Genomic DNA, 12,500 nt, shown 5'->3' with positions numbered 1-12,500 from the left:
CTACTTGACCAACAATGTGTTTGTTAAGATAAAGAGTTGGGCAGCCCAGGCAGTTTTTTTATTTATTTATTTTTTTTTTATGCCATGTGGGCTTTTCATGGGAATATATGGCTAAAGGGGATACTTTTTGGGGTACCTCCTATCTCAAAGCCCACCCGCTAGGAAACCATTGCCCCAAATGACCGTGGACAGGATTCGAACCCGTGCACTTGGAGACCCCTCGGACCCCAAAGCACGCATGGTTCCACTGTACCACTCATCAGGATACTCGGATTATTCTTAATTAGAATTGTTGTTGATCTGTGGGTTTGGCTTTTTAAGTGACACAGACATGTTTTCTTCATGTTTACTGTCGACTAGATTAATGCACTTCTGGTCAAGGATGTATTCTTTTGGAAATGTGGAGAAGACCAATTAAGTCTCAATGCCAGTTCACGAGAAAATCAACTTATATACATTTGTTCATGAATAGGGTTTGATTTTACGTGTTACTATTAGAATAAAATGTAGAAAAATATATAATATCAATTTATTCCACCCCTGTGTTTATAGAATGACACTGCAGGCATGTTCTATATTAAACCTGTGAGAGCGAATGGGACATGTACTGTGCTGCCACCTGGTGACAACCACTAGTTCTGAAAACACACCTCTAATCCTTCTGCTTATGCTATTACCCTATCTTCTCCATTGCATTCGTTCGAATCACAATCTCATTTCTATATCTTCTATTTCTCCAATCTCTCCTCAGGATTCCCTAAAGCGGAGGTGCCTCTGGCGTTTTGCCTCTGCAAGTTGGGGGGACCAGAGGAGGTATTATGCTAATTTTCCCTGGAATGATTACTATTTCCGAGTCAAGAGACCCATCTCTTTGTGCTGAATGCATGACAGAGGTAATAGTGTCTGGCATGGAGGCGTACATTCCTCATTCTTTCTTTCAACCTAAACCTTCTAAACCTTGTTTTAAAACGGCCTGTTCTCGTGCTATACATGGTAGAGAGGTTGCCCACAAAGGATGTTTGAGCCTTCCATCTCCTGAATCTCATGCACTTTATATTTCTTTCCAGAATCATGCTAAGTCTGTTCTTGAACTTGCCAAACACTCCTTCAAAAATAGAAAATGTCATAATCTTTCAAAATCACACTATCCTCGAGACTTCTGGCATCTAGCCAAAAATATCTCCAATAACTTTATTTCTTCTTTCCCTCCTTTATTACATCCTGATGGCACAACTGCCATCTTTTCTGTCTCTAAAGATAAACTCATCTCACAAACCTTTGTTAACAACTCCACCTTTGATGATTCTGGAGTTGTCTCTCTCTCTCTTCCTCTCTTATTATTTCATGTCTTCAATCAAAATTCTTCGTAATGATGTTTTCTATGCCCTTGCCGGCCTAGACCCTCGGAAGTCTTGTGGACCTGATGGGGTTCCTCCTATTGTTCTCAAAAACTGTGCTTCCGTGCTTGCACCTTGCCTGTCCAAACTACTTCAAGTTTGTCTATCGACTTCTACCTTTCCTTTTTGCTGGATGTTTGTCTACATTCAACTTGTTCCTAAATAGGTTGACCGTTCTAATCTCTCTAAATACTGTACTATAGCTTTAATATCTTGCAATATTTTGCTTGTCTAAAGTTTTTGAATCTATCTTCAATAGGAAGATTCTTAAACATCTGTTACTTCACAATCTTATATCTGATTGCCAGTGTAGTTTCCGTCAAGGTCGCTGTACTTGTGATTTTCTGGCTTTCCTTACTGAGTCTTGGTCATTCTCTTTTAGAGATTTCGGTGGAACTTTTGCTATCACGTAAAACATAAAAGCTTTTGATAGAGTCTGGCATACAGCTTTGATTTCCAAAACTGCACTCCTACGGTTTCTATCCTTCTCTCTGCAATTTTATATCAAGTTTCCTTTCTGACTGTACTATTGCTGCCGTGGTAGACGGCAACTGTTCCACTCCTAAATCTATTAATAGTGGAGTTCCTCATGGTTCTGTCTTATCACCCACTCTCTTTCTATTATTCATTAATGATCTTAACCAAATTTCTTGTCCTATCCACTCCTACGTTGATGATACTACCCTACATCTTTCCACGGCCTTTCAGAGACGACTAACGCTTCAGGAAGTCAACAGATCATGTAGGGACGCCACAGAACGCCTGACTTCTGATCTTAGTAAGATTTCTGATTAGGGCAGAGAAAATCTAGTAGTTTTCAATGCCTCAAAAACTCAATTTTATCAACTCGATACAACCTTTCAGACAACTATCTTCTCTACTTCAATGACACTCAACTGTCTCCCTCTTCCACACTGAATATCCTCGGTTTGTCCTTTACTTATACTCTTAACTGGAAACTTCTCATCTCTTGCTAAAACAGCTTCTTTGAAGTTAGGCGTTCTGAAGCGTCTCCGCAAGTGTTTCTCGCCCCTCCAACTGCTAACTCTGTACAAGGGCATTATCCGCCTCTATATGAAGCACTCTTTGCATGTTTAGGGGGTTCCACTGACAGAGGTGGAATGAAAAGCTTTTCCTCTCATGAACTCCCTTCCTCTGACTGACTATCTTCAGCCTCTTTCTCACTGTCGAACTGTTGCATCTTTCTCTATCTCTTCTTGCTATTTTCATGCTAACTGTTCAACTAATCTTGCTAACTGCATGCCTCCCCTCCTCCTATGGCCTCGCTGCACAACGCTTTCTTCTTCCTCTCATCGATATTCGGTCTAACTCTCTAACGCAAGAGTTAACCAGTACTCTTAATCATTCATACCTTTCTTTGGTAAAACTCTGGAACTCCATGCCTGCTTCTGTATTTCCGTCTTCCTCCGACTTCACTTCTTTTAAGGGAAGTATCAAGGCATTTGCTCTGTAATTTTGGCTAACTCTCAAGTGAACCTTTATATATATATATATATATATATATATATATATATATATATATATATATATATATATATTTTGTTGTCCTTGGCTGGGCTTTTCTCGTATATATATATATATATATATATATATATATATATATATATATATATATATATATATATATATATATATATATATATATATATATATATATATATATATATATATATATATATATATATATATATATATATATATATATATATATATATATATATATATATATATATATATATATATATATATATATATATATATATATATATATATATATATATATATATATATATATATATATATATATATATATATATATATATATATATATATATATATATATATATATATATATATATATATATATATATATATATATATATATATATATATATATATATATATATATATATATATATATATATATATATATATATATATATATATATATATATATATATATATATATATATATATATATATATATATATATATATATATATATATATATATATATATATATATATATATATATATATATATATATATATATATATATATATATATATATATATATATATATATATATATATATATATATATATATATATATATATATATATATATATATATATATATATATATATATATATATATATATATATATATATATATATATATATATATATATATATATATATATATATATATATATATATATATATATATATATATATATATATATATATATATATATATATATATATATATATATATATATATATATATATATATATATATATATATATATATATATATATATATATATATATATATATATATATATATATATATATATATATATATATATATATATATATATATATATATATATATATATATATATATATATATATATATATATATATATATATATATATATATATATATATATATATATATATATATATATATATATATATATATATATATATATATATATATATATATATATATATATATATATATATATATATATATATATATATATATATATATATATATATATATATATATATATATATATATATATATATATATAAGAAGTGGGAAGTTTTCGAAAATATTTCATGTGAGACATATTTTGTCTTTCTATAATCGTTCCCTTTAGAGTATATGTTGTAAGAAAATGGAGAATGGAGGCAGGTGTGAAATAGGAAAGGTGGTTGACCAGGGAAAATGTGCGAAATTAAATTACAGAATAGTCGAGCATAGTGATAAAGGGTGACAGGATGGAGGAGGAAACGCTCACAACTTGGAGATGAAGGTAATAGAGACACGACAGAGTTGCAGTGATGTGCCATAAATACTCACAAGTAAGAACGGAGGTAGGAATTGATGATGTTGTACTGCTTGAATTTTTCGCAGCCACTTGACCTTGAGCTGCCATCCACCACAGCAGTGCCGTCGTCATCCAGGTCAGATTCGCCCAATGGAGAGCCATGATGACTTGCCGAGTCACACCACCTCAAGCAAGGACGACAACAGCAGCAATTTACAAAAGACAACGCCACATCAATACCATAAATCGTCACTAAAGCTGTTTTCTGTACTCACTTCGAATCAATAACACTAAGGCACACGAACACTGACTTGCACTTGAAATCCCATAGAAATGTGGCTAAGGATTTAACCCTCCTCTGCCATGATGAGTGGTCACTTTTTTAATGTATAAGTTTTGTTAGATATCCTTTAGATGTGGATCCGTGTTTTTTAAGGTCACTACTGTGTCGCACCTCTAAGGTCAATTGAAATAGTTAAAATCACTCTTGTTCGGTATTGTGATGGCAACGTCATTTACAGCGTCACATCGTTGAGTCACCTTCGGGTTTCATGGATGCGTGCCTCCTTACAGTCTCTGTTCGTCGCTGAAAGAAGAGTCATAAATTAAAGTAAATTGTAATGGAGGTTTGTGTTGACCTGTTTAGGTTCTTCTTGGGTGAGTCTCTTATTACCTTTCCTCCTTTACAACCCGTCACACACGACCCAAATATTCTTCCAGATCTTCTAGCTGTTGAGAGGTACCGTTGCTTCCTCTTCCACCACATCAGCCAACCCTCTGCCGCCTCATTCCACACCCCACAGCTCATACTGCTCACAACTTCCTCCCTACGCCTTCTTCATCTTTTTCACATTTTTGTAATATCATTCTTAACGTTACGCTTAGACATTAAAGATCTAAACTGATTATGCTATCTTTATATATTACGACTTACTACCGCTGACTCCATTCTTTTAAAACACTCAGTATTGCCTCCCATTCTCCATCCTCTTGCGCAGTACCTTCTATTAGCACCTAGCTGACAAAACATTATAACGGACCTCACCGAATGTTTAGTCACCGTTCGTAACAAGCCTCCTTATAGATCTATAGCCGCCATATCTTATGCCGCTTCAGTCTTCGTCTTACTATTTAGTCTCACCGTCATTATAGACTTGTGTAGTTACAAAACACAATATAATAAAAAGAAATGTAAATTTCTTGCAATACGAATCCTTACAAAACTCCTTTAAACCTGTAAACTTTGCCTTTGTAACGCTGCAAACCTATCGTATTCACCCCCTTGTTGTTCCACACCACTTGATACGCTTGAGGCCCCCACAACGCAAGCCAGAACTTCTTCCTGTGTGTTGTAACGGATACATGTGCGTGACCAAAGAAGGAACGCACATGTTTGTTACTGGAACTGCATGCCACTCATTTATGTAAGTTTCACAACAACTGCAATAGCAGTAGGATCTACAGCAGCAAAAACAGTAACTGCTAGTACTACTACTTCTACTATAATCTCTATTACTACTACTACTACTACTACTACTACTACTACTACTACTACTATCATCTCCATTACCAACACCATCACCACCACTACTACTACTACTACTACTACTACTACCACTACTACTACTGTTGTGAGGAAGTGACCACGACATACTTTACCTATAAGAAGCCATGATTAGATCCTCCCCAGCTAACCTTCCAACCTCTCCGGGCTCTACTTCTTAAATCACTTTAACTTCCATGCCTCCTCTGCGTAGATTCTCCAGTATCTCCACTCTTAACTCCATCCGGAGAGAAAATGAAAGACGTAAATACGCTACTTGGCAACAGAGGATCCCGTTAGGAGGCAGGGGCGGTGAAGCGACCTGACCGGCATGTCGCTCCTCCTCCTACTCCTCTTCATCCTCCTTTGCTTCTTCCTCTTCCTCTGAGACCTTTTATACTTTTCCTCCTCCTAGTCCAAATTATGGTAGGAAATGAAAGCAATGTTTAGATGAAGCTGTAGTTCAGGCTACAGACGAAATACGTAATAATACAAAATAAACATATACAAATGTCTTTGAAAAAAAAAAATATATATATATATATATATATATATATATATATATATATATATATATATATATATATATATATATCACAAGCATGCTGTGGTGAAGTACATTAGAAATTGTGGAGGATACAGGGCTGTTTTAAGACAGTAACAGAAAGAAACATTTATTATATTGTTCAATGAAATACACATACTTGATATCAAAATATAATCTTAAACGACTGGAGAACATGGAAATATATTTTAAAACAGTCTGCAAAATATTTATAAAAGTGTGAAAGGATATTAAGCTGTCAGTGAAAGAAGAAAATAAAAAAAAACAATGCATCAGTTTAAATCAATACATATATATATATATATATATATATATATATATATATATATATATATATATATATATATATATATATATATATAGATAGATAGATAGATAGATAGATAGATAGATAGATAGATAGATAGATATATAGATATAAGGCATAGGAATTAAATACCAAAGATTAAATTCTAAAATGTTAGAAACCACAGAGTAGAGAGGAATAGAAGAGGATGTAGAAAAAATAAGACAATAACAGACGAAAAGGAAAAAGGAAGAGCTAGAGAGCTTAGTTATGCCCTCAAAACTGACTAGAACACTGGGGCAACAGGTAGCGTGTGTGTGTGTGTGTGTGTGTGTGTGTGAACAGTGTCATTTATGTATATAGCAAATGAATGTAGGTTAAATATTGGAGCAACCTGATGATCACTGAAACACCTGTACTAGTTTTGATTCTCCATACTGCCATACTTATAGAGGTAGTCAATGTCCCCTTTTCACTTTGAGAAAACGCCCGCCTATAAGGAAGCAGGTGCTACATACCAGACGATGCACGTATCCAACACTGCTGCAACGCGCGAGCGCTTACACACACACACACACACACACACACATTCCTGTGATATGGAAGACACTTGCGACATCCAAGAGACGCCTTTGGGATATCCAGCAGATACACATGCGATATCTAATAAACACGTGCAATATCTGATAGACGCATACATGGATTTTCTAACACATGCTTATGATATCCATCACACACCTGCACTACTCACCACACAAACACACACACACACACACGCTATTTTAAAACCACACCTGCGATATCACACTGAAGGGTGTTATCTCGCACTAGACACAGACGGTATATATATATATATATATATATATATATATATATATATATATATATATATATATATATATATATATATATATATATATATATATATATTTATTTATTTATTTATTTATTTTTTTTTTTTTTTTTTTCACACACACACACACACACACACACACACACACACACACACACACACACACACACACACACACACACACACACACACACACACATCTGTTATCCAAAAGCCATGCGGTACCCAACAAAATCAGCTGTGATACACACCTGCGTTATCCATCAAACACTTGCTATATTCAAGACACGAGTAGTATCCATAACACTTATATTACTACGACACCCAACACAACTATAGTAACCAACATTCACGATACACGCAAGGCATCCACTATACCCAACACAGGTTTTCAACACAAACCTGACTTACACGACCCCTATGTTTACATTACCCACACATACAATATACTTGATTCATCGGCCTTATCCATCACACATATAATTTCATCACACTTTTTGCTCCATTCACTAGAATGGGTTTTCATAAATTGTATAAGAAAATAATAACATTGATTATTAATAATGATGGTGATGATTATGATAAATAATAATGATACTAATAATAATAATAATAATAACAATGATGATAATAATGATAATAATAATAATGATAATAATAACAATAATGATGATAATAATAATAATAGTAATAATAATAATAATAATAATAATAATAATAATAATAGTAATAATAATAATAATAATAATAATAATAATAATAATAATGATAATAAAAATGATAATAATAATAATGATCTTACGATAATATAATAAAGACAAATACTGCTTTGTGTTGAGGATGAGGTAGTGGGCGGACGTGGAAGCCTCGTTGCAGAGCTGTTCACACACTGACAGTTCCGACACAACTGAGAGAGATTTTTCCTTTAGGTCGTTCCCTCCCTCCCCCTACCCCAGGGGTTCTCAACCTTTTTAATCGTATGTACCCCTTGAAGTTTTTAGTATTGGTCACGTACCCATTACCCACAATGCAGCGTCAGGAAAGGTAAAAATAAATGCATGGTTTATTGACTTAGTTTATTAAGTTTAAATTGTGTTGTGTATGTGGAGCAGACAAAATTTTCAACTAATATAAGTATGTCACTATGAGGTAATATCGATAGGAACTAGTACTTCACAGAGAAACATTGTGACTAGTATGTAATACATTTACCAAAACGGAAGATCAGACAGTTTTCGATCATTGTGAGTGAACTAGTGCTGCTTGCAGCTAGTTGCAATTTGTTACTAGTACGAAGTAACAAGGTAAGTCACTGTGTGTGTGAATAGCACATAAAAAGTAATAAATCGGAACTAAATATTATAGGTTTGCAAGCTCGTGTGGCAACTGTAATCCAACAGAACTTTCTCTTAAGTGACATAACTCCAAGAATTTCCTTGTTAACGTTGTTAACGTATCCTGGTTCTAGTGGAGAATATATCTATACCAGCTCATGTAGGCCACTTTTGATACTATAAACAGGTTTGCAGTTATTCATAACTGAAGTATTTTGAGAAACCTGCCACGTAACCATAAAACTCCTCTCACGTACCCCCTGGGTGGTACGAGTACCTTAGGTTGAGAACCTCTGCCTCACCCTCTCCACTCTCCTAATCTTCTTGTCTAAAATTCAGCCCATTTCCATCTTACCCAATTAACTGAATTTGGTTATATATATATATATATATATATATATATATATATATATATATATATATATATATATATATATATATATATATATATATATATATACTGGAAAAGGAGAAGCTGGCCAAGATCAACAAAGAAATATAACAGAACAATCCCACTTGAATGCCAGTGCCCTAAAAGGTTAGTAGAGTTAGCAGTCTGGGACAAATGTCTTAAAACCTGCCTCTTAAAAGCAGTCAAATCGTAGGAAAATGAAAATATAGAAGCAGGCAGGGAGTTTCAGAGTTTACCAGAGAAAGTATGAATGAGTAAAGGAATTATTTTTTTCATGTTACGGCCTATAGCGCCTGTAGGCATCCTTGAAATGTATATGTGGGAAGCGCTGTTCAGCTTCCACCCATTAGTGGCGCAAGCAATTTCATTTTATTCATTTATTTTTATTTTTTATGTAGGGAAGAGGGCAAACCAAGGGCAAAAACGAAAAAAAAAGAAAAAGAAAAGATAAAAAAAAAAAGACCACTTGAGTACTGTTCTCTACAGAGGAAGAGCGTCAACCAAAATTAGGGAGCAAACGCCTGATACCTCCCTCTTAAAAGAAGACAAGTCGTAGGAAGTTGAAAATACAGATGCAAGGAGGGAGTTCCAGAGTTTACCAGTGAAAGATATCAATGATTGAAGGTACTGGTTAACCCTTGCGTTAGGGAGTTGGACAGAATAAGGATGAGAGGAAGATGAAAGCCTTGTGCAGCGAGGCCGCAGGAGGAGGGCAGGCATGCAGTTAGCAAGATCAGTAGAACAGTTAACATGAAAGTAGCGATAAAAGATAGAAACAGATGCAACATTTCGGCGGTGAGAAAGAGGCTGAAGACAGTTAGTTAGAGGAGGGGAGTTGATGAGACGAAAAGCTTTTGATTCCATCCTATCATGTGAAGAGTACTCCATACAGGGGTGAATAAGGCCCTTATACAGAGTAAGCAGTCGGAGGGGCGAGGAAACTAGCAGAGACGCCTCAGAACGCCTAACTTCATAGAAGCTGTTTTAGCAAGAGATGAGATGTGAAGTTTCCAGTTAAGATTATGAGTAAAGGACAGACCGTGGATATTCAGTGTGGAAGAGGAAGGCAGTTGAATGTCATTGAAGAAGAGGGGATAGTTGTCTGGAAGGTTGTGTCGAGTTGATAGATGGAGGAATTGAGTTTTTGAGGCACTGAAAACTACTAGATATTCTTTGCCCCAATCGGAAATCCTAGAAAGATCGGAAGTCAGGCGTTCTGTGGCGTCCCTGCGTGATGTGTTGACTTCCTGAAGGGTTGGTCGTCTCTGAAAGGACGTGGAAAGATGTAGGGGGGTATCATCAGCGTAGGAGTGGATAGGGCAAGAGGTTTGGTTAAGAAGGTCATTAAGGAATAATAGAAAGTGAGTGGGTGACAGGACAGAACCATGAGGAACTCCGCTATTAGTATATTTAGGAGAACAGTGGCCGTCTACCACAGCAGCAATAAAACGGTCGGAAAGGAAACTTGAGATAAAGTCGCAGAGAAAAGGATAGAAGCCGTAAGAGGGCAGTTTTAAAATCAAAGCTTTATGCCAGACTCTATCAAAAGCTTTTGATATGTCTAACGCTACAGCAAAACTTTCACCGAAATCTCAAAAAAAGGATGACCAAGACTCAGTAAGGAAAGCCAGAATATCACCACTAGAGCGACCTTGACGGAAGCCATACTGGTTATCAGACAGAAGATTGTGAAGTGACAGATGTTTAAGAATCTTCCTATTGAGAATAGATTGAAAAACTTTAGACAAACAAGATATTAAAGCTATAGAACCGTAATTTGATGGATTAGAATGGTCATCCTTTCTAGGAACAGGTTGAATGTAGGTAAACTTCTAGCAAGAAGGAAAAGTAGAAGTCGATAGACAAAATTGAAAAAGTTTGGCCAGGCAAGGTGCAAGCACGGAAGCACAGTTTTTGAGAACAATAGGAGGGACCCCATCAGGACCATAAGCCTTCTGAGGGTTTAGGCCAGCAAGGGCATGGGAAACATCATTACGAAGAAATTTTAATTGTAGATATGAAATAGTCAGAGGGACGAGGAGAGGGAGGGACAAGCCCAGAATCTTCCAAGGAGGAGTTGTTAACAAAGGTTTGAGAGAAGAGTTCAGCTTTAGAGACAGAAGAGATGGCAGTGGTGCCATCAGGATGAAATAAAGGAGGGAAAGATGAAGAAGTGAAGTTATTGGAGATGTTTTTGGCTAGATTCCAGAAGTCTCGATGGAGTTTGAGTTTGAAAGATTTTGACAAGTTGAAGAAAAGACTTGGCATGATTCCGGGCAGAGATATAAAGTGCGTGAAATTCAGGAGATGGAAGGCTCAAGTACCCGATGGGCAACTTCTCTATCATGTATTGCACAGAACAGGCTGAGTTAATAAGTGTTATCCAAGTGTTGGGATCGTAACATACTCCACTACCATCACCTCCTCCGCTTGCTACCTCGTTCGCCACCTCTCCACTTCCCCTTCCACGTCACCGTCTCATGAACCTTCCACGGCACCGTCTCATGAACCCTCCACGTCACCGTCTCATGAAGCTTGCTACTGTCCCGAAGTTGGATTCACGCGGTCCCATTCGACCCAACCGGAAGTGTTAAGCCATCTCTTGGCTTTCTGGAAGTCAGTGGAGGTCCAGGCCTCAACCAGTGAACACTACGCCTCTTGGACTACCGTGGGATCCACCTCACCCAGCACTTCATTCACCACTGCGACACCGCATAAGTATTACTTCCCCTCGTCTGTTTTTTCCACATTGCCTCCATATAGGATTAGTATTATTGTTAGGTATTAAGTTGGGTTCTTTATTGTTGTATTTATTTCTGTGTTATATGTATATGTGTATGTCAGTTTCATATGTTTCATGTTATATCCATGTGTATGTCAGTTTCATGTTTCATGTTATATCTATGTGTAGGTCAGTTACATTATTGGGTTAATAAAATAGCTTTTTAAGTGCCCCCTTTGCATTTCCTCACCAGTTGAACCTGCAGTGTTTTTTTTTTATTGTTATTGTTCACCGGCTCCCCGATGCCAATCTTACCCGTTTAACCGGTGAACGTAACAATTGGCAACCGTGACAGGATCCGAACCTGCAATCTTCGGATCCAGACTAGAATATCGGATGCATGAAAAACAAATGCAACTACAGGTAGAAAAGGAAGAGAGAGAATTTCAGTTACAACTTAAAAGGCAGGAGAAAGAGTTAGAAATTCAGGAGTTAGCCCTACGAAATGACGCTAAGTTTAGAGGG

At 35.6% G+C, this 12,500-nt stretch overlaps 1 protein-coding gene across 5 annotated transcripts in view; it reads right to left on the bottom strand.

Annotated features, from left to right (window-relative positions):
- The window catches only part of LOC123511368 (protein masquerade-like), a 97,760-nt gene extending 89,352 nt beyond the window's left edge, over positions 1 to 8,408 (bottom strand). Inside the window, exons 1-2 of one of the 5 annotated variants that reach the window (XM_045267185.1) lie at positions 8,333 to 8,408; positions 4,293 to 4,846 (exon numbers count right to left, since the gene is read on the bottom strand). In XM_045267185.1, coding sequence (XP_045123120.1) covers positions 4,293 to 4,422 — 130 coding nt within the window. In that variant the 5' untranslated portion in view covers positions 4,423 to 4,846; positions 8,333 to 8,408. Of the gene's footprint in view, positions 1 to 4,292; positions 4,847 to 4,933; positions 5,227 to 5,919; positions 6,041 to 8,309 lie in introns of those variants that run through there. The other 4 variants (XM_045267188.1, XM_045267187.1, XM_045267189.1 and 1 more) reach the window with 4 other exon arrangements.
- Positions 8,409 to 12,500: the final 4,092 nt, after the last annotated feature.

This window comes from Portunus trituberculatus, chromosome 31 (assembly GCF_017591435.1).
Source record: "Portunus trituberculatus isolate SZX2019 chromosome 31, ASM1759143v1, whole genome shotgun sequence".
Classification (NCBI taxonomy): Eukaryota; Metazoa; Arthropoda; class Malacostraca; order Decapoda; family Portunidae; genus Portunus; species Portunus trituberculatus.
Note: the sequence above shows the minus strand (reverse complement) of the source record. Positions and strands in the feature narration are given on the sequence as shown.